Source organism: Artemia sp. Qi Xiang Cuo, chromosome 8 (genome assembly GCF_049724085.1).
Source record: "Artemia sp. Qi Xiang Cuo chromosome 8, ASM4972408v1, whole genome shotgun sequence".
Lineage (NCBI taxonomy): Eukaryota > Metazoa > Arthropoda > Branchiopoda > Anostraca > Artemiidae > Artemia > Artemia sp. Qi Xiang Cuo.
In genome coordinates this window covers 29965659-29989831 of record NC_142801.1, presented here as the reverse complement: position 1 = coordinate 29989831, position 24173 = coordinate 29965659, and the positions used below count along the sequence as shown (strand labels likewise).

The window sequence follows — 24173 nt, the reverse complement described above, 5'->3', positions numbered from 1 at the left end:
TAATATGATTCAGCAGATATACTCGTAGTTGTTCCATCGTGAAAATGGTCGTCGTCTGTAATACACATATAAACAACGAATACAAACACAAATTTAACTACAAAACCGTTTTCATCAAACTTGAAGATAATTCTGGACTAGGATTTAAACTTAAATCCAAATCCAGCAAATAAAGATATTGATATTTTTTTTATTATCATGGTATTCAAATATTTTTTTTTCTAACTGCAGAGAATTTTTTGTAATACTTTACAATTTCTCTTGCAGTAAAGGACTCTTACTGGAAGTAAATAACTTTACCTATAATATATATAGTAACAGCTACTCATAATGCAAGTTAAGGTTTACCTATAATAAGGAACTATGTGCCTCCCATGTATTATGTATTTTCTTTGTTCCCCTCCTCTCGGCTACTTCTAGTAGAAGAAACTTAGTTGTAGAAACTTGGAACAGGGTCTTTTGTTTGGAAACAGAAAGTTTTAGTGTCCTTTATAAGGGTTGAAAGTGATTGGAAGGCAGCTCGAGCCCTTCCGTGCCCTTTTTCGTTACTCAGACCCCAATAGCCACATGATATTGAATAAAAAATCTCATTAATAAAGTTTTTAAAACATTTGGTTTTCAGTAAAGGGGAAATGCCGCTCTGCCCTTTCTTAGCAGGCGTTAACCTTACTCTTATTTGTAGTAATTTATATTTGTCATAAGTCCAACTTGAAGATTCATTATTTCTGTTCCTTTTAAGTCTCATTTATTTTCTGATTGTTTGCTTTAAGTTTGAGTTGCTATTTGACTTCAATTTTAGTTATCTTTGGTTGAATGTAGCTCTATACTTTTCTTTAAAAAAAAAATTCTTTCGGAATTTTTTTGAGTTGATGTCGGTTCATTTTAAATTGAAAATATTTTTTTGGCTAATAAAAGGAGTATTCACAAAGGTTTTTATTTTTCTGCTGAAGAATTGAAATTTGACTTGCTATTTATATTTTGGGCAGAACGTCAAAGGAACACGCTCTTCTCAGAAGCTACTGTTTTATTTTTTGTCCTGTTTTAATCAGTCCAATTTTATACTTGAAATTGAATAGTAAGTCTTTTACAGTTTAATGTGTCTAATGTATTTTTCCTAGCCTAGGTTCAGGTTCTGGAATCTTTTTGTCCACGATCTGTTTGTGGTAAAGGAATTTGTCTCCTATTTTGATGAAGATATCTTGAGATAATATATCGTGATGTTTTTGGAGCATAGATAAGAGATACCCGTCCGATTGTACCTGAAGAATACCCCTTCCCCAGCCTAACACTGAGCATGGTAATCTGAGTCAGCGATTGAGTACTACCATGTCAGGGGGATTCCAAGAGTGAGGTTTTTCTCCGAGATAGTTATATGGAGGTTATAATGAGATAGCCTATAAGGTGTAATTGGTATACGCTATTTCACATCAGAAATAAAGTGTAAGCCTCAGAATCACTATTGCCCCCCCCCACCTGACAACCTGGATGTACATAGCGTCTTTTGATTTAGTTCAATATTCCGTCAACATGCCCTAAAAAGTTCAAATTAAGAGCATTAGCCGTTCTCAACACACTGCAGATATGTCCTTTTGACAGCTTGGATGTACATAGTGCCTTTCAGTTTGGTTCAAAATCCCTCTCAACCTTTGCTGAAAGTTTCAACTTAATGTGCGTAGCCGTTCCTGAGATATTGGAGATACACTCTTCTGACAACATGGACGCACGTAATTATTTTTATTATCCTACTCAACAGGCCCTGTAGGTTTCAAATTCATACCCTTACCTTTTCCTGAGATACCTGGAGGTACATAGTGTCTTTGGTTTAGTTCTGTATCCCCTGGAAATTTCTTGGAAGTTTCGACTTAGAAGTCTTAACCGTTTCTGAGATATTTCTGATCCGTCCTTTTGACAGTGTGGATGCATATAGTATATTTTCATTTAGTTCAACATGCCCTGATAGTTTCAGTGAATAACCTTAGCCAATCTTGATATATTACATCTACACCTTTTTGACAAAGTAGAATACAAAGTATCGCTCGATCTAATTCCACATCCTCTTTAAAATGTCCTGAAAATGTCAAGCTAATGCCCTTATCCGTTCCTGAGATTTTGCAAATACGCTCTTTTGACATTCTGGATGCACATAGTGTGTTTTTATTGACTTCACCATCTTCTGAAAGTTTCACCTTAATACCCTTGACCCTCTAGAATACCCAGGCTCAACGATACTCTTCTTCCCAATAATAAAACCTACATGAAAACAATAGACTTCTTGCATAATGGACTTCCCCCTTATCCTCCAATCAATTTGACTCTTAAAAAAGGGCACTAGAGCTTTGCGTTTCCATTCGAATGAGCCCCCCCCCCCCTTCTGAATTTTCTACAATGACTCCTTCCATACGAAGTAGCCTGGGAAAAAAATGAAGAGCACATTTAATCCAAATCGCTCTTTACCTAGGTAGCTCTAGGCGTCTATAGGATGGCGTCAGTTCTAAGAATTACATACCAAAAATTGCACAGATTTTAAATCGATATGGATAGGATTCCTCCCCATCCACCCGAACTTCTTTAGCAAAAATAGTATTGAGGAATTCTTTTTTTTATAAATCTGCACCTGATTGAAGAATTTGACTGAGTATTTGAAGATTATCTGAAATCTAAATACAATCAGTTACAAAAGTTTACTAACTAGAACAGTTTTAATTGCGAAAATTAAGTTACAAAAGATTATTTCTTAACCAGAAAAAAATAAAGCACAACTCACGCTGTGGTTTTTCAGGGATTTAGTGGATGGGAGCCATATTCTTATTTTTGGCAAGGTTTGACTTGATTTTTCATTTCTAATTTTATTCGTTTTGGTATTCATAGTTTAGTTTTTGTTTCGACATTTTTTTGTAGGCCAATGTGGTTCAAAAAATTGTCTTTTAGTATTCATCCGTAACAGTGTATCTTATATCTTATGGGATTATTCCTTCTAATATCTGTCCGTTTTGGGGCTTCATCCATTCATTCACTCTTGTTTCTGTTCATATTATATTTGAATTATTATGCGTTTGAATATGGTATAGCTCTTTAATTTTATTTGAAAACTTCAATTTTGGAAAAAAATTATAAAATTTATGTCAGAATAGAATAATCAATTAACTTTTTACCTTCTCTGTGTTATGATTGTCGAGTATGTATTACCTTATGCCAGATTAATTCATGCGTTTTTCAGGTGTAGTTGTCAATACAATGCATCCAGGAGCTGTAGATACACCGATATATGATCGCCAGCCAACTTATATCCGACTGCTAGTTTGGACACCAAGGAAGATCTTATTTCGAGTATGCCAAATTACTTGAAATTACCAAGTAGATCGTAAAGTCCAGTTCATATGCCTGCTTAGCTAAACATTTTGCGTCTTCAGATTCGTTGCATTTCATGCCTCACTATGCATTACAGACGGATCTCAGCTGTAGAGGGGAATTCAACGGTTTAAACTCACACCATTTGTCTTAACATTTCTACTATAAATAAACTGTCATTACTACTGCAACATAAATATAATTCTTCCAATTACTGGATGCATCCCTTATATATCTCATCTTCCTTTTCACGACATTAAGATGGCCCATAACTTAGCATAGCACTCACATGATGGTATGACGGCCGATCTTATAGAATATTTTGTTGTAAATTGAAGATGAGAAGGATCGACACAAGACACTAGGGTGGATAGGATTGCTGATATTAAATATTAAGAATAGAGAGGTAGTGTCTAGGGTTAATATAAAGCTGAAATTTAGGAAGAGTACCTACCTTCAGATTGGTGGGTAGTTAATTCGTTAATAAACTCCGAGATGAGAGCTTGAAAGGAACTTTCCAAAAGCAGTTGTATATAAAAGTATAAAATTTAGAGTTTGATAATGTAGAGCATGGATCGAATAGCTTTGGGAAAGCAGTTTTGAAGTACCTTAAGGAGGGGTTTTTCTTACCAGAAAATATCTTAGGGAGGAAAGACAGAAAAGCAAATAGGAATAGGTACGAAAATTTTTAAGCGTAGTAGAAGAGAGAAGGGGTTGGCTCAAGAAGATGTAGGGTATTAGATTATACTAGAATAAGAGGAAAGTAAGGAAAGAAGAGAAGATATGAGATTATAAATTAAGGAAATGGTAAATGGATATACAAAATTGCCAAGGATCTGGAAAATGCAGTTAGACGGCATAATAGTAAGAAATTGTATTGACATATTAAGAATGTAAGTGGAAGTAGTCAGTCGAAACTTGTGTCAGTTGAAGATACAAACACAGTCAGTGATAAGAAAGTGTTAAAACCTTTGTACCAAACTGGCACCGGAATTGAAGGAGCCAAAACTACAAAATCGCTATCGCAGGACAAAATAAGCTTTCAACCTATGAGGAATAAGGTTAGCCTAAGCAGAAAATTTAAACAAATAAAAATAATTATTTCCTGAAGAGGAATTCTCCTTTCAGGCTTTAGAAAAACTTCGACTTATTAATGGTAAAATATTTACAACTATACCTGATGAATCTGACAGCCTAAAATTTTTAGTGAAAATGTCTATTGCTCTGCGACCTTTGGCACATTTGATAAGTTATGACTAAAACCAGAATTTTTACTTTTACAATTAAATAATGTAAAAATATGTCAAATAAATCTGTGGATTACCCCCCTCCCAGGATATATTAAGGTTTTCATGTTTTTTACTATTTTTTGTTGTTATATTTTTCATATAACTCCTCTGTTTCTGAGATTTTATAAGTTAGTTTGTTTGGTTGTCGTCTCAAATTGGCAAAGTATGATATGGGAGATATTAATCTTAATTATCATTTTCACGTTTTATTTTGAACTACTTATTTTTACTTAGCAACAAGGTAGCAAAATTGGAAATGGGAAGTAACAAAAATGAAAACGGAGTTATGTAAAAGTGCTTTTGCTTCGTTTCTTATTTTAGTTTTAGTCTCCGATCTTTTTAAAGGAATTGATTTTTTTTGATTTTTTTTTTTACAGTCACCAAAGGAAGGGGCCCAAACTCTTGTTCATTTAGCAGTTGCACCGGAAGCACAAAACATATCTGGAAAATATTTTGTAGACTGTAAAGTATGAACTTTTTGCAATCGTTTTATTCATGTTTAGCTTCGTCTTTTGTTTATTGGATGGTTTTAACATACTGTTTCCTATTAGTTCTCCGTTTGTATTTTGCTTTTTGTCTTTTGTTACTTTTGTTTCCATCTATCTTATTATTATTTGAGCTTATGAATTCTCGATTAGAGCTCCTGACTTTCCTATAGTTAGTAACTTAACTTGTAAATGCAGCTCCTGATCTAAACTAGAAGATCAAATTCATGTTGTAGTTAAAAAAAATTTGTTGTAAAGAAAGAACGATGTGCCTTCTATTATTTTTTTTTTCCTAGGGGTTAATCTGCTAACAGTGGCCATAGAAAGTTAGGGAATAGAAGTTTTATTCGCATATTTCAGTTTTTCTTTATAGAATTTAAGTCAATTTCAGGGCATACCTACCCTTTCTCAACTTCCCATGTGCCCATGGATACCTCTAAAACCCTATTTGGTATCGGTTACAAATTTGGGTCGCCATTTTAATTAGAACGGTTGAAAAGTTTACGTCCAGTTGTGCCCCCTTATTCACCAACACAAACGTGTTTTCGCTCTTTTGACTCTTAATTATTCGCCTAAATAACGGTCCTTAAGATTCAAAGCGAAGTTTTGAAAATCATTGATCAAAATGCGATTGCCGAAAATTAAAACATCTTAAATAAATATTTTAGAAAGAGTGTTGTGTCTGATTTATACAGCATATGGTCGTGAAATGAAAACACGGGTTATCCAATCGCGTCTGTCCTAAGCGAATGGTTAACACGATAAATTCCCTAGCACAGGGTTTACCGGTTTGAGTGTCGGTGGTGGTTGTTGTTCTGTTCGATGTGAGGGTTAGGGGGGTTTGTCTGCAATATAAGCCAGAATTCTACCCAGCCTGAAATGGGTACCTATAGGAAACTAGGGGGAAAAAATGGACTTGAAGATTCTTTTACCCCAAACCACGCATAGCACTCCTGTATGAGGACAAAGCATTAGGAGATCTGCGTCTGCAACACACTGACTTTATTTATTTGCATGCAAAAGTTTATTTCTTTTTGTGGTTTTCCGATGGTAAACTAGAAATTTAGGTGCCCTCTTAGGTGGATGATAGTGATCGAGTGTCCCTTAAAATAAATGATATTTATTTTTTAGCAAAACATATATTTTTGAAATAAGATGTATACGTTGATTTCCAATCTGTGGTCTCAAAGAATCTAAAGTGAGACCGTTTGGCCTATGCTCCCTCGACTCCCATTATATCCTAATTCGTATACATCAGCATACTGTACATAGATTATTCGGAACTTTTAGGGAACGGTTCTAAATGAGTAAATGCTAATCATGAAAATCATTCAGATTGAAGCACGACTATCCAAAATCAAAAGATATTAAGCATATGTTTCACAAATTACTGTTGATTTTTCTCAAAATTAGTATATAAAGATTTATGAGCGCACCCACTGCAAATCTTAGGCTAACATGGCAATATGGATGTTTAAAATGAGAAAATTTTTGTTGCATATTTCTAAATAGTAAATACGTAGCACAATGTTGCAAGACAAAGGAAGATTTCCAATCTGCCAGGTTTGAACTTTCTTGCTCAGAAGTACTACTTCCATTCTGGGTTTCAACGTCCCTTCCAGAAATTATAACGTTGGTAGACTCCAGGATGAGAATTTGAGACAAAAATTCCAGGAGTACTTGAATATTAAACTAGCAAATCTGAAATTAGAGCAGATGGTGTCATAAGGAGGAAAGTTAGAAATACAGCCAAGAATATTAGTGACAATGATTTGATTATAGTGAAAAAGATGAGGGGCTTGTACAAGAAACATTTAAGGGGTAGATCATATCCGGGTTGCAGTAGTAGCTAGCAACCTAGTAATGAAAATAAGGGAAATTTAAGGAAAGTAGAGAAAACAGTAAAATATTAATTAAGGGTCAGTGGTGTGCCATTATTAATAGTGCTGAAGATTTGGAAGATGCAGCCAGACGGTATACTAGTAAAATATTGTATTGGCATTTTACAAAACTGAAAGGGAATAGTCAGTCTGTACTTACCTCATTTAAAGATTGGAACAGGGCCATAATTAATGATAAAGAAAGAGTTAAAGAAAGATGGACAAAACATTTTGAGAATGTGCTAAACCCTAATAAAGTTCCAAGAAATGATATAGAAAATAATGGATTTTTTTTTTCACCTTGGAATTGAAGAAAGATTTATTTTTCTGGGAAGAACTAGAAACAGTTCTAAAAGCGTTGCAAAATAATAAGACCCCAGGTGCTGATAGAATAAGTTTTTTTTTTAATATAGTGGTTGTGAAGTTAGAAATACATTACTGAATTTTATGAATATGATTTTTGAAAATGAGGAAGAACTTAGCGATTTTAGAACAACTTTAATTAAATCTTTCTTTAAGAAAGGTGATAAGACAGAGTGGGGTAATTATAGAGACATTAGCTATGTTTATGTAGGAAGGAAAATACCTAGTATGATGATACTTTTCAGGCTTAGGGATGCTATAGATCAAGTTTTAAGATAAGAACATTGTAACATTAGGATTGGGAGAGTATTCGCTGACCAAATTTTCCATCTTAAATTAATTGAAAAATGCCTAAATCACCACACTCATTTAGTCCCCAGTTTTATAGATTAATTAAAAAAAACTTTCCATAAAATAAGTTTTTCAAAGAAAAGTAAAGAACTCCATTAAACCAAAAATGAGCAAAAATAAAATAAAATAATCTACCAAGAGTGAAACTACCACAAATCAGCATCGATAAATAAATGAAACCCAAAACGAACAGAAATTACAATAAACAACCGATTCAAACTCAAAACGAGCAGAAATTAACATCGGTAAGTCTCAAAACCCATATGCCTGCCCAAGGCCAGAACATAATTTGCACTTTACTGAAAAAAATATAAATATTTTAGTTTTATAACTTTAATAAATCAAATAATACTAACATTTTGATTACTAAATATCAGTATGTATATATATTAAACTGACAATGCACATTCATTTGTATTTTTTTTTCAGTAAAGTGAAAATTTTGTTCTGGCCTTGGGAAGGCATAGAGGTTTTGAGCCCTACTCATGTTAATTTCTGCTCGTTTTATATTGATGGTCTTTTCGGGGAAAAAGATAATAATACTTTAAATCTTTTCGTTTTTTTAAGACTTTATAGTTTGGCCTGCTATTTGTATGCTATAGAAAAATGTTCAGCAATTTTTAACAACATACACTCTTTTAAAAATCTGGACACAAATAGTAGTGTTTAATTTAGTTTCATACCTCCTCTAGTTGACCTGAAATAGAAAAATTAATACCATTCGCAAAAAAAATCTGTTTACTTTCTTTGATAGCTTGGATACCCTAACGCTATTTGGATTTAGTTAAATTTTAACAGCAGAAGTAGCCCCGAAAGTCTGAACATAATACCCTCAGTCGTTCTTGGGATACTGTTGAGATGCCTTATTGGGAATTAGCATTAAGACAGTGCATTTTGATTTAATCTTAAGGCAATATTTAGTTTTTAAACATAATGGGCAAATGGGAAGTTGGGCGTGGGAGGGTGACTAGTTGCCCTCCAATCACGTTCGACTATTAAAAGGGCATTAGCCCTTTCTATTTTCAATCGATTGAGCCCTTTTAGAAATTCCTAAGACAACTCCTTCGATACGAAGTGCATTGGTCTGAACAAAAACAAAAAAAGAAAAAAAAATAATAATACATTCTACCCACATCGACCTTTCCTATAAAAATGTCAAGCCTTCTAATCACTTTCGACTATTAAAAAGGGCACTAGCCCTTTCAATTTCCACTCGAATGAGCCCTTTTGGAGTTTCTACAACAGCGCTTTCTATAAACACCTTATATACCCCCAGGGCATAACTTACAACCCTTGCCTTGAAGGTTGTGAGGGGGTTATCATCCTCAATGACCTAATTTCCAGAAAATCAACTACGTTAAAAAAATGGCTATCTCAAAACTTTGATTGGATGTGTTTGGGGAAATGATGGGCATGAGAGGGGCATTAGTTGCTCTCCAATCAGTTTTTACAATTAAAAAAGGCACTAGCCCTTCCAATTTCCAATCGAATGAGCCCTTTTGAAGTTCCTACGACAACGCTTTCAATAAAAACTTTATGTGCCCCCAGGGCACAACTTACAAGATTTGCCCTGAGATTTGTAGGGGATGTCATCCTCAAAGACCTAATTTCCAGAACAAAATTGCTATCTCAAAATTTTGATTGGATATGTTTGGGGAAATGGTGGGTGTGAGAGGGGGATTAGTTGCCCTCCAATCACTTCCGACAAAAAAAAAGGCACTAACCCTTTCAATATCCAATCGAAAGAGCCCTTTTGAAGTTCCTGCGACAACGCTTTCAATAACAACCTTATATGTCCCAAGGGCATAACTTACAACCCTTGCCGTGAGGGCTGGGTGGAAGGGTCATCCTCAAAGACCTAATTTCCAGAACTTTCAACTACGTTGAAGAAAATTGCTGTCTCAAAATTTTGATTGGATGTGCTTGGGGAAATGGTGGGCGTGAGAGGGGGGTTAGCAGCCCTACAATCACTTCCGACTATTAAAAAGGGCACTAGCCCTTTCAATTTCCATACGAATGAGTCCTTTTTGAAGTTTCTACGACAACACTTTCTGTAAAAACCATATATGCCCCAGGGCATAAACTACAACCCTTGACCTGAGGGGGTTGTCATCCTCAAAGACATAATATCCGGACCTTTCAACTACGTTGAACAAAATCAAAAGCATGCAAGGATTCTCAGTCAGCATGGCTTAAGGACCAAAGTAAGCCATGGCTTATGGCTTATTCAGCTTGTATAATTGGAGGCACAGAGTAGGTTTATGTTCCTCCCAGACACCCAACATTAAATTTTGTATTTATTGAAAACGATATACAACTTTGAGCTTGATTTATTCACAGTTTCTTAGAATAAACACGTATTTTGTTTTTTAGTGTAGTATTAATTAAAAAAAAAACTATCCGAAAAATAGGTTTTTCAAAGAAAAGTAAAGGCCATTTTAAACTTAAGCTCAAGATATATGAATACCTGTTAAAATTCAAACTCAAAACGACCAGAAATTACTATTAAAGAATAAATGAAACCCAAAACGAACAGAAATTAAATAAACAATCATAGCAAAAAACATACAACAAGTAATAATAAAAAGGAATAAATAGATTTTAAAGCGAGTAATGCTTAGATTGAATATGAAAATCAAGCTTAAAACGAAAAAAAATAATTTTCTATTAAAGTGTAAATGATACTTAAAACGAGCATAAATTAAATAACAATCAATGTAAACAAACATACAATATACATTAATGTAAATGAATAAATAAATCTTAAAACGAGTGAAACTTAAATTGAATATGCAAATCAAGTTTGAATCGAATAAAAATAACTACAAACAAAAAATTGGGTATCGCCTCACTGCAGAAGCCTAAAACCTAATCCGCCATTGGCTCCTTACTGAAAACTTTATGAGTCATGAACAGTATTGGAAAGTATAAACAAAATCAAATTGAATATTAGATATATAATGATATTAATTGTAGAAAGATCCATCAGTACAAGATTTTTTTCACTGTAATTTTTATTTCCATTTTCAATGCTGTACGAACTGGAAAATAATTAATTTGTAATATAAGAGTAAATCGTTTTCAGTGAAGCGCCAATGACGCAGAAGACTTTAGGTTTTTGCAGAGAAAGAAGGGGGCAGTATCCAAATTTTGTTTATAGTGAAACTATATTTGTTTTGACCAATCTTAAAAAGAATTAATAAATTAAACTGAATATTTGATGTATAATGATATTAATTGCTGAAAACTCATCAGTTCAAAATCTTACTGTAGTTTTAATATTTATTTTCAATATTAATTACAAAAGAAAACATTTGTAGTATAATTCGTTTTCAGTAAAGCGCCAATGACGCGCAGTATTTTTTAGGCTTCTGCAGTGAGGCGATACCCTAACTCTTGTTTGTAGTTATTTTTATTCGATTCAAACTTGATTTGCATATTCAGTTTAAGTTTCACTCGTTTTAAGATTTATTTATTCATTTACATTAATATATATTGTATGTTTGTTCACATTGATTGTGTATTTAATTTCTGTTCGTTTAAGGTTTCATCTATACTTTAATAGCAAACAATTTTTTTTCGTTTTAAGCTTGATTTTTATATTCAATCTAAGCATTACTCTCTTTAAAATCTATTTATTCATTTTTATTATTACTTCTTGTATGTTTTTGCTATGATTATTTATTTAATTTCTGTTCGTTTTGGGCTTCATTTATTCTTTAATAGTAATTTCTGGTCGTTTTGAGTTTTAATTTTAACAGGTATTTATATCTCCTGAGCTTAAGTTTAAAATAGCCTTTACTTTTCTTTGAAAAATTAATTTTTCGGATATTTTTTTTAATTAATTTTTGTTCGTTTTTGATTGCAAAAAGTTTCAAGTTTTTATTGCATAGGGGGGGGGGGGTGCTAACTGTCCGATTATTCTTGACTTTAAAAAACGGATCTAGAACTTCGAATTTAAATCGAATGAGGCTTTTTTCATAGTCTATACGATTACCTCTTTGATAAAAAACTTATATATGAACAATAGACAGCTTGCATAACTTGTGGACAGCGATTGACAACAATGAATGGATTGAAAAAATAGCTCCAATAAGGGTGTTTTGAGCATTTCACTTACTGACACAAAGGGATCACGACTGTTTGGAATTGACATTAAAAGGATTTTGTATGCCAAAGCAATTCTGGATCTATCACAGAGTATGTATGTTCACATTGTATTTTTATATTTATAATATATCCAATATGTTTAAGTCGCATGCCCAGCTTTTCATTATTTATTAGTTTGTAGTGGGGGCAGCATAGTGGGCATAAAGTTTATAACCGCATCATAGATCAACGAAAAGGGGGAGGGTGATACGTCAGACTTCTCTAATATGGGGCGGGACTTCACTTATCTCCTCCGCTCCCAATTTAGGAGATTAGACAGACGCATTGGGTTGTAGAATGTTGGACCGTTTGAGTTGTGGAAGACGTTAAAATACTCAAAAATACTTGATGTATTCAGCTATTGCAGGATTGATTTCATAGATTGTGGAATGGTGAGCCCCCTGGCCCGTCAGTTAGGTGAACCTCAACTCATAATATGCAATTTTGATTAATTGTTCCGTGTTATGTGCATATATTATTCTATATATGTTATTTTGAGGTATACTTTTATCGCATTACGTTCATTTTTAAGGCTTCAGATAAAAACTGAAACCTTAGTGGAGACAGTGGTGGGAGGAAGTCTCCCCCCTCACATGCATAATTGAGCAGCCAGAGAGAAATTAAAATAAATAAAATTAATCTGTCTCTTGAAAATGTCTTCTTTGAAAAGACACGAACAAAATCGTCTAAAGGAACCTGAAGTGCTATCTCTGACATTTCCGTTGATTCTTTATTCCCGTTACTTTCATATGTAAAATTTAGAATATTATCGAATGGGTTTAGTCTTCCCCTCCCTGAATAATTCACATTTGGAAAACCCACCCCTGGGAAATTCCTCCCCCCTCAAAGAACATTTTCTTTTTCTGCTGATAATTCCTCCGCGTTAAATTCCACCGAGCAGAAATTTCGCAGACGTGGAATATGCTCCCCAAACATATTCCCCTCAGATAACTTCGGATATTCATAAAAATGGAAGCTGTTCTACTCAACTTTATAGGTCAGAAGCAATGCTATAGCGTTACCTAAGTAAAGAGCCATAAGGGTTCAATGAACTTATACTTATTTATTTTTCCAGGGGCACTTTATGTGGAAGAGGTGGTCGCATAAGCTTTGGAACGGGGTTCATTGAATTACAAATTGAAATTTATAGTGCCCTTACACCAGGGGCAGATCCAGGATTTTTTAGGGGGAGAGGGTGCAAAATAGGTTGATCCGATAAACTTGGGTTAGGACCAAGTTTAATTAACGCAATCTTGTGTTAATTAAGTAAATTACACTGCTTTAGACTACGTTAGGGGGGGTGCCCCCACGCCCCTCCCCTGGATCCGCCACTGCCTTACACTCTATGTTTCTTTCCTTGTTAGGGAGGAGAGCAGATGCCTAATAGGTGTGTGTTAATACCAAAACATTCTAACTCTCATTGGGCCTTCAGGTATAAATAGATTTAGTTCAAAGGGAGGGGTGGGGAAAAAGGGCGTGGGGTGGTATTTGGCCTTCGATTGATTTTGATTCGTAAGAGCTGGACTAGAACTTCCAATTTCCAATCAAATGAGCCCTCTCTGAAGTTTATACGAGAATCCCTTCCAGCCCCCAGGCCCTGGGAGGCTTTGTTGACGCCAAAGTTTCGTTAATTAACCTTTCAACTATTTTTAACAAAAATTTTATCTAATGACTTTGAACGTGGATGAGGAGGGGCTAGTTTCCCTCTAGTCTCTTTTGACTCTTAAAAAGTGAACAAGAACTTTCAATTTCCAATCAAATGAGCCCTCTCTAAAGTTTATACGAGGATCCCTTCCATGAAAAATAATATGAAGGATTCGGAGAATCCTTAGATTACAACCCATTCCCTGAGGTCTGTGGGGGAGTTGTCATCCTCAAAGACCTAATTTCCAGAACTTAAAACTACGTTTAATAAAATGGCTGTCTCAAAATTTTGATTGGACGTGTCTGGGGAAAAGGTGGGCGTGAGCGGGGGGTTAGTTGCCATCCAATCACTTTTGACTATTAAAAGGGCACTAGCCATTTGAATTTCCAATCAAATGATACTTTTTTGAAGTTTCTAAGACACCGCCTTCTAAAAAAACCTTATATACCCCCAGGGGATAACTTAAAACCCCTGCCTTGGGGGTTGTGGGGGAGTGTCCTCCTCAAAGACATATTTTCTATCTGAAAATCAACTACATTGAATAAAATGGCTATCTCAAAATTTTTAATGGATGTGTTTGGGGGAATGATTGAGGGGGGGGGGCTAGTTGCCCTCCAATCACTTTCGACTATTAAAAAGGGCACTAGCCCTTTGAATTTCAAATCGAATGAGCCTTCTTTGAAGTTTCTACGACAATGCTTTCTATAAAAGCCTTACATGCCCCCTTGTCATAACTAACAACCCTTGCCCTAAGGGTTGTGGGGGAATGACCTCCTCAAAAACACATTTTCTATGTGAAAATCAACTACGCTGAACAAAATGGCTATCTCAAAATTTTGATTGGATGTGTTTGGGGTAATGCTGGGCGTGGGGGGGGGCTAGTTGTCCTCCAATCACGTTCGACTATTAAAAAGGGCACTAGCCCTTTGAATTTCCAATCGATTGAGCCTTTTTCGAAGTTTCTACGACAACGCCTTCTATAAAAAACTTATATGCCCCCAGGGCATAACTTAAAACCCTTGCCCTGAGGGTTGTAGGGGATTGTCCTCCTCAAAAACATTTTTTATCTGGAAATCAACTACGCTGAACAAAATGGCTATCTCAAAATTTTGATTGGATGTGTTTGGGGGAATGATGGGCGTGGGGGGGGCTAGTTCCCCCCAATCACTTTCGACTATTAAAAAGTTCACCAGCACTTTGAATCTCTAATCTAAAGATCCCTTTTTTAAGTTTCTATGACAACTCATTCTATAACAAACTGAGATGCCCCCAGTGCATAACTTAAAACCCTTGCCCGGAGGTTTGTGGGGGAGTGGCCTCCTCAAAAATATATTTTCTATCGGGAAATCAACTACGTTGAACAAAATGGCTATCTCAAATTTTGATTGGATGTGTTTGGGGGAATGATGGGCGTAGGAGGGGGGGGCTAGTTGCCCTGCAATCACTTTGGACTATTAAAAAGGGAACTAGCCCTATGAATTTCTACTCGAATAAGCCTTGTTTGAAGTTTCTACGACAACGCCTTCTATAAAAAGCTTATATGCCCCCAGGGCATAATTTAAAACCCTTGCCCTGAAGGTCGTGGGGGAGTGTCCTCCTCAAAAACATATTTTCTATGTGGAAATCAACTACGCTGAACAAAATGACTATCTCAAAATTTTGATTGGATGTGTTTGGGGAAATGCTGGGCGTGGGGGGGGGCTAGTTGCACTCCATTCACTTTCCACTATTAAAAAGGGCACTAGCCCTGTAATTTTCAGTCGAATGAGCCTGTTTTGAAATTTTTACGACAACGCCTTCTATAAAAACCTTATATGCCCCCAGGGCATAACTTAAAACCCTTGCCCTGAGGGTTGTGGGGGAGTGTCCTCCTTAAAAAATATATTTTCTATTTGGAAAGCAGCTACGCTGAACAAATGGCTATCTCAAAATTTTGATTGGATGTGTTTGGGGAAATGATGGGCGTTGGGGGGGGGGGCTAGTTGCACTCCAATCACTTTTGACTATTAAAAAGGGCACTAGCCCTTTAATTTCCATTCGAATGAGCCTATTTTGAAGTTTCTACGACAACGCTTTCTACAAAACCCGTATATGCCCCCAGGGCGTAACTTAAAACCCTTGTCCTGAGGGTTTTGGGGGAGTGTCCTCCTCAAAAAGATATTTTCTATCTGGAAATCAACTACGCTGAACAAAATGGCTATCTCAAAATTTTGATTGGATGTGTTTGGGGGAATGATGGGCATGGGGGGGCTAGTTGCCCTCCAATCATTTTCGACTATTAAAAAGGGCAACAGAACTCTCGATTTCCAATCGAATGAGCCCTCTTTGAAGTTTCAACGACGACCCCTTCCATATGAAGTGCCTCTGGGAAAAAAAAATTATAATAAAACATTGGAGCCGTATGGCCTTTGCTATAGGCAACTTTACAGCGTTGCCCCTGATTACTTATATATATATATATATATATATATATATATATATATATATATATATATATATATATATATATATATATATATATATATATATATATATATATATATATATATATATATATATATATATATATATATATATATATATATATATATATATATATATATATGATATATATATAATATATATATATATATATATATATATATATATATATATATATATATATATATATATATATATATATATATATATTGCCAATTCAAGAACTTCTTTATTTTATTGCAAGGGTTCCATTGTCGACTATTTTATTGACGTTGTCATACCTTTGGATCTACTAAGAATCAAATAGTAGTTTGAATATGTAAATTATTTGGTTTTTCTTGTTTCTTATGCATATTTTAATTTTCAGGAAAGTTCATGGTATTCTCGTGTCGTTGATGACATTGAAATGGCAAAGAGACTTTGGAAGAAGTCTTGCGAACTCGTACAACTTCAAGAAAAAGATTTGCGGATTTAGTACCTACAACTGCCAAAATGCAGCTATTTTATTTACATGTACACAAAAAATATAAATTTGGTTTATATTGGAAAATTTTGGCATGAATGACCCTTGTCTAGTTAGCTAGTCTAGATGGCTTTACTTTTTGAAACAAGAAGCAGGATATTGAGTCACCAAGCTACGGCGCTCTCTTAAACCGAAAAGGTCCGTAACTAATTTCCCCATAATAGCAAAATTATCACTCATTGTTGAGAAATGATAAAAAAGTTCTTTTGAGGATAAAACAGATCTCAGCTATGTACTGCAGGGCTTTTGCAATAGTTAAATCTAAACAGAAATACTTGAATTTATTCTATTTTTCATTCTTCAAGAGTCTCCTTTATTTTCAGTTTTATGCAAAATTTCGTTGACCTGAAGCATAAGCTCCTTTACTAGCTTTTGTTTGTCATTGTTTTTTTTTTACGTCAGGTTTAAGCAAATCTAAATTGCGCGCATTCATTCGCTGAATTATATACTCCAAGTTGGCTAATGCTTAATTTTGTATATCCGGCTCTTCCCTTTAGATTTTTCTGTGCCAGCAAGAACAAGCCCTTCAAGAACTATTCTTCTTTTAAATTCATCTAGTAATGATTTCATGCACATTTACCATAGAATGATAGATTAGCTTTATCGGGCTCACATTTACATATGACTGGCCAAAGCTCAAGATGCTTTCACTAGGCTATCTCCAAAATTATTAGATCTAGGAGACTAAAATATCCAGGAACGGGTTCAGAGCCTTAATTATACCCTCCAAACACATTTTCAAGCTACTTACTACTATTTCCCTATTTTTATTAGAAGATTGCATGAAATTGAGGTATACTAGATAAATCTGTCTTAACCTTAGAAAATAATTTGATAAATGTCTGGTGCAAGACAACATCTAAGACTGACATGCTAATGAAATAAAAGTGGCATAAAAGTAATACTAAAAGTAGTTGACAAAGTAAATAAAAGTAATACAATAAAAGGTGGCGTTTCTTGAATAATAATTGTTAACTAGTTCGGCTGGATCTAATAAAGTTGTATATTGTGAAAAACGAAATCCAGGGATTCGGGCAATGAAGTCACTCAAATATGACATCGCATTCCAGAGGGCTAAACAGTCTTGCATGTGAATATGCAGTTTTTGTCAAAAGTCGCAGTTTATTTTAATACTATGTTTATAATACTTATAAAAGACATATGATGCAGCAACTTCCTTTCAAACGAGCAGTTAGACATCTCCCTATGTTGTTTCAGCGCCCCACAGGTAAAAAGAAAATAATTTGTTTTAAGAAGGACCGCTCAAACACACGGGTCGTTGAAATTTAAATCTTAAGTGAAGAGTGAAATGGGCTTAATGTATTATTTGTTTTTTCTTACCAAGGTACTTCTTGTGGAAGGTATTCACGAAATCACGATCGATCGCTCGGGCCGACGAAATCACAGGTACTTTCGTTATTCCACACGTACCCCCCCCTCCCTTAATGTGCAAATGTATAGCCCAAATTTGTTTCTAAACTATTATATTTTCATCCTATTTTTTTTTCATTATTATTAACCGAACTTCACATCTCGCCTGTTTACCAGATTCCATACAAGTACCGATTATAATTCTTAAATGCTTTAATCCATTTGTTTAGCTTCTGTTGATTCATTAATAATAAATAAAGAGATGGAGTTAACAAGTTAACTGATTTTGGCTTAGCAAATGTAAACAAAGGCCATAAATTGGACGTGTCTTGGTCTCATACTTAGGCAATTTGTACTGTACAGACTGTATGTTAAAATGACAGAACTATATTTAAAACTGCTGTTTTCATTACTCCACTCTAGCCTGTTATATCGGGATCATGAACCTCAAGCGATTCGGAAAACTGACCTTTTCTTCCGTCGTCTTCGATTTTAGACCCTAATTGAATCGACGGGTCTACTAATTTTAGACCCCCAAGTGGATCAACGGTACAACTAAGGTATATTTATGTACATATACGTGCGTTTTCAGAATCTGAAATATCGATTGCTCCTAATCCACCCATTTGAAGTCATTACTTCTCGTTTTAGAAAAACTTGTATTTTTCGACCGCCACCTTGAATCTCAAGTGCCTAGCAACACTACGGTACAATTTAGGTTAGCCTTACGTTCATATTCAGAACTTGTGCCATCAATTACCCTATACTGGCCTATTTGAGTGGTCATGTCTTCATTTTTTACAAACTCACATGTTCGAACGCCATCTTAGATTTGAGGCACCTAGCGGCTCTACGGTACAACTTAGGTTATTTTAAGCACATATTTGGAACCTGTGCCATCGATTATCCCGTGCTAGCCTATTTGAATGGCCATGTCTTCTCATTTTGAAAAAACTTGTATTTCGTTCGCCATCTTAGATTTCAAGCCACCTAATGGCGTTCCGAGGAAAAATTTCGCTTGCGTAATCAAGCCATGTTAAAGAGCATGTTCTAAAGCACATCTCAGCCAATTGTGGTGTTTTCCTCAAACACGGAAGTATTTTGGTGCTTTTCTCCCGGACTACTGACATTTTTCTTTATTAGTTTTTTTTCTTTATTGACGTTTTTTTTTATTAGTGTTTATCTTTAGTATTTTCTTATCTTTCGTTTTTTTTTTTCGTTTTTTTTCATTACTCTGCATATGATTTTGTATCTTCACATTGGGCAATACAACTCATTCATTTCAAACTCAGGATGGATTATGGATTATTTTTGAATCATCTTCCAATATATTATGTTCTTGGTCCTTGAGATACTTAAGACATTTCTTTCTTTTTCTAAAATAAAATATATCTTTTTTAATCCCTTTTAGATTTGCCTAAACATAGTATCTTTAACGCCAATAATATCTCCCTTGCTCAAACTAACAGTAAAAAATAAAAATTCTTTTGAAATTTGTGTCTTTTAACACAAGAGCTCAGCTCCCTTTTTCTGCATGACTACTCGCAGCCCTGGCAGCTCCTACACCTGTTTCCTATAAATAAAAAGAAGTTTTTTTTAACTGAAAGTAAGGAGCGATATTTAAACTTAAAATGAACAGAAATTGTTCCGTATATGAAAGGAGCTGTCCCCTACTCAACGCCTCGATTTTTACGCTAAAGTTTTTTATTGTTTTAGAAAATCGAGTTGTGAGAAAAAGTCAAACTATAGCGTAAAGAGCGAGGCGTTGAGGAGGGGACAGCTCCTTTCATATACAGAATAATTTCTGTTTGTTTTAAGTTTTAATGTCGCTCCCTACTTTGATTACAAAAAATAGTTTTTTTTATTTAATTTCTGAACGGTTTTGAATTAATGCAAGTTTTGATTTTGGCTCACCGTACTAAACCGTGTTTAGGTTGGGTTTTTTGTAACAGTTCTATTGTTGGCTATTTAATTTGTATGCGTTTTCTTTTTTATGTCAAGAGTGTGAAAATATTAATTTGATCTTGGAATTTCCAATAATATTTCGCCTGGAAATTATCATCTTTTGCTTCTTCATTTGGCTTATCCATATTTTTCATCTTTTGGGAGAGTTCATGGTATTCTTGTATTGTTGATGACGCAGTAGTGGCAGACTTTGAGTAAATTTTGCAGGCTTGTAAAACTTCAGGGGGGTAAAACAAATATTTAAATTTAGAACTGCAACACTGCGGTACAATTTATTCACATTAACAAAAACGACATGAGATGCAAAATTTCTAGTCAATCATGGCAGTGATACAGACCAGGACAATATTGTACAGTTTGAATTTCAAAATCAAACTAAAGGCAGCTATATCTTGAAGAACGTTTACCTTTTAAGGTTTGAATTTGTTGGTGTGAATTTAAACGAAACAAAGTTTTATAGAAATTCTTCTTCTTAAATTGACGTCGCTGTGAGGATGGTTTTTCCCTTTATGCTCTTCTATAATCAGTCCCTTCTCATCACTGAAATATAACTGATCACAGCTGGTATGTACTTACTTCACGAAGTTCGGTTTTGCCAAATATTATTTTTCACGCGTCTTCCAAGCAGCTTTTCATTCTTCATCTTCTGATTACAATATTGAAATTGCATTCCAATTGTTTCCATTATTTCTACACTGAAGTGCGTAAATCAGTATTTTTACCTTGTTAATGATTTTATCCCTTCACATGAGGCGTACACGCTACCGGGTTATGGGTTTAAAAATTTCGGTATAAAAGAACTACACATTAAAAACAGCTGACTAGCCACTGATTTCATACTTCCTTTTTGGGGTATTTTACTTTTCAATGGATTTCAAACAGGCCGAAATGAATCTCTTCAATCATTATTTAACAAAAAAAAAAACGCTGACTACGAATTTTTGTCGGGGCTTTTAATGGAAACCATTTTCTCACTTTTTTCCCAGAGTGCTTGTGCGAGGGCTACGTCCTTAGCTAGTCTAGATGGTTGCACCTCCTGAAACAAGAAGAAAGAAGTTGAGTCACAAAACCATAACACCTTTGTAAACCGGAAAAGTGTATCCGATTTTTTTATTTCTCATCCCAAAAGCCATTTGGTGTCATTTTTTTTTCTTGCAATTGCAAGCCAATAGTTCATTGCTTAGAAACGCAAAAAAATGCTTGGGGGATAAACTAGAAGTTCATATAGTAAAGGGTTTTATAATAATTGATTAAGCAGGAGTTGGTTCAATTGATCCTTTGCTTCCTTCTTTAAGGGTAAATTTAACTAAAGTTTTACACCTAATTTCGTTGAGGTGCATAAAGTCTCATTTAAATTCTTTTGTTTGCCATCTGGTTTTTAATTGTAGCTGCTGAAAAAAATCTGACTTTGCTTTCTCTTAATTCTTTTTTTTCACAGAGTCCAGACTCCCAAAGATATTTTGGACAATTATTTTCAACCTTTTAAAATTTTACCCAATTCTTACATCTTTATTTTTCTGGAATCTCTAGGGAGGGTGTCCTGCGACATCGGCTATTTCCTAAACAAATTACTTCTAACAAGTGTTTTGCTTTCATTTATATTGAAATACGATTCTTTTTTTCTTACAAAGGGGTATATCATATTTGGAATCAATGTTAACAACAGTTTTTTGCAAGATGTTCTTTCTTAGATGTCAAATTTTAAACTTTGTTTACGACAGAATCTCAATAACTCTTTACTTTGGTGGATTTTACTGAAATCCCTAGGGTAAGAAACAGTTTAAATTTAAATCATCGGCTTAAACTATGGAACCAAATTCAATTATGGAAAATTATATCAGATTTTATTGTGGAACTTGTTTCTAATATCAAATTACTATTCTGCATAATTACAAAATTACAATTTGAAAAATAATTACATAATTACAAAATCACATAATTATAAAAATAATTACAAAATTAGAAATTACAAAAAACTTGGGGTTTTCGGTCTTAAAAGAGGCATGACTTTGCTATCAATATCAGTAGATAATTAACTCCACTCAGTAGAAAAAGTGACTGAAAATATTATTTGCCGAGGAAAATGTTTTGTTTGGGTCAAGAGCATAAAGCTCCCTTAAAAGTTAAAACTGTCATTTAAAAAAATGTCACATTGGTATTTCTGGCTGAGATACTTCTTACATCCATCAAAACCTTACTGAAGGATTATAATTAAAATAGACCAACTTCAGAGAAGTGACATTCAAAATTCTTAATAAAAACACAGCTCTCCCTTATGCTGGATTAAAGTATTTAAAACATACTTGCCTTACAGTCAACAAAATATTTTCCTGTGATACCTTCAACCTCTTCTGACACTGCTAAATATATTGTAGTCTGTGCTCCTTGTCTAGCGTCCTATAATAGGCAATTCTTAGACATTAGTAATAGCAAGAAAATAAGTGACATCAGAACTAAATACACAACAGCTTCATGCTGCTACTTGGAGACTTACGTTGCTGATCGTATTTAGAGCCGTTCCTAGGGCTGGTGGTGCCTGGGGCAGAATTAATTACGGTGACCCTTCCCGACTCAAATATAAGCAAGGATATCCGAATCAAAGTGAAAAATGGAATCAAAATTTGCGATTCCCTACCCATGGTGCCCCCAAGCCATGGCACCTGAGGCAACTGCCCCGGTTACTCCCCTGCCTAGGAACGGCTCTGGTCATATTTTAACTATGCAGACAATTAAGAATAGATTCCACTAGCTGCTTTTATTGAGATTTAGTACCAACTCATATCATTGTGGCATAAAGTAGCATGAGATATGGCAAAAACCTGCGCTGCTGTTTGGTTGACTATTTTCTTTCGAAAGAAGTATTTTTCGTTTTTGAAAATCAAAACAAATTACAAATACGGTCAAATTAAGTAAAAACCAATAATTACGTGAAACGTCCGCTAATTAGTGATTAATTTAAAAAAAAAATTCCACACAACAAGTTTTTCAAAGAAAAGTAAAGGATTCCACTATGCAAAAAATGAGCAGAAATAAAATCAAATAACCTTTCAAGCGTAAAATTACCATACATCCCTATCAATAAATAAATGAAACTCTAAACAAGCAAAAACAAACATGAGTAAGGCTGACAACCCCCATGCTTTCTCAAGACCAGAACACAATTTACACTTTACTAAAAAACAGATGACGGTAGACTGTCAATTTAATATATATATATATATATATATATATATATATATATATATATATATATATATATATATATATATATATATATATATATATATATATATATATATATATATATATATATATATATATATATATATATATATATATACGCTAAAGTTTTTATTGTTTAAAAAAAAGAGTTGTGAGAAAGTCAAACTTTAGCGTAAAGAGCGAAGCCTTGAGGAGGGCAAAGCCCCTTTCATATACGGAATAATTTTTGTTCGTTTTAAGTTTTAATGTCGCTCCTTACTTTCAGTTAAAAAATAATTTTTTTTTATTTAAAGGCTGCGAAAGCGGGGGGTTTGGGGGGCGGCAGCCGCCCAACTGTACCTTCTAATCCCTGTACGTTTTAATGTTCGAACTTGTGACTCAGCCATCTTTAACTCTTTAGAAAACGTAGTTTTTTTCAAATAATTTCTGCACGTTTTTGTACAGTTTATTACTTATTAGTGCTTGACTAACTGTTAGATGATTGTGTATTATTCTTTTCTTTCTCGACAGGGTGTTTTAAGTTTAAAAAAGAAACTGAGTTTCTTTTTTAAACTTTAAATTCAGTATATAAAAAATTTACTCTGACGGTGAATCGAACCCAGGTCTTCCGCCTGACAGTCAGGAGTATCAATCGCTGTACTAAAGAGACAAAACTTGATATTTGGTTTTTGGAAAACAGGGAAGAAGTGATCAGATTGAGCTGAAATTTCGAGAATAAGCTCCCAGGCCCCAGGAAAACTTATCCTCTAAATTTCAGCCCTATCAGACAACGTTAAAGGGGGATTGTGGTGGGAAAAATTAACATGGGCTCCTATAGGAAAACGAGGTTTTTCGTAAATTTAAATTCGGGGGATAATTTTTTCGGTCTGAAAATATCAAAAGGCCCTAATAGGTCGAATTCTGCTTCTAATGAGTCCTCATTCACCCGGATCAGTTGCCAACTGTGGCCTGTCGGCGTGGCTAAGAAGAAAATTTTTTTTAACTTTAAGTGGCTATATTTGGTTTTTGGAAAAAAGGAGTGATCAGATTGAGCTGAAATTTCGAAAATTAGCTCTCGTGTCCTAAGAAAACTTAACCTCTAAATTTCAACCTAATCGGACA

At 34.4% G+C, this 24173-nt stretch overlaps 2 protein-coding genes across 8 annotated transcripts in view; one reads left to right on the top strand and one right to left on the bottom strand.

Moving 5' to 3' along the window:
• Positions 1-16564, top strand: part of LOC148949317 (retinol dehydrogenase 13-like) — a 79146-nt gene extending 62582 nt beyond the window's left edge. For 4 of the 5 annotated variants that reach the window (XM_089093342.1, XM_089093341.1, XM_089093344.1 and 1 more), the window contains 3 exons: positions 3218-3327; positions 5015-5104; positions 16359-16564. In XM_089093342.1, coding sequence (XP_088949468.1) covers positions 3218-3327; positions 5015-5104; positions 16359-16466 — 308 coding nt within the window. In that variant the 3' untranslated portion in view covers positions 16467-16564. The remainder of the gene's footprint in view (positions 1-3217; positions 3328-5014; positions 5105-16358) is intronic. The other variant, XM_089093343.1, reaches the window with a different exon arrangement.
• A 3535-nt stretch (positions 16565-20099) lies between these two features.
• The window catches only part of LOC148949316 (retinol dehydrogenase 14-like), a 136752-nt gene continuing 132678 nt past the window's right edge, over positions 20100-24173 (bottom strand). For all 3 annotated transcript variants that reach the window (XM_089093347.1, XM_089093349.1, XM_089093348.1), the window contains exons 7-8: positions 22158-22247; positions 20100-20886 (exon numbers count right to left, since the gene is read on the bottom strand). In XM_089093347.1, coding sequence (XP_088949473.1) covers positions 20782-20886; positions 22158-22247 — 195 coding nt within the window. In that variant the 3' untranslated portion in view covers positions 20100-20781. The remainder of the gene's footprint in view (positions 20887-22157; positions 22248-24173) is intronic.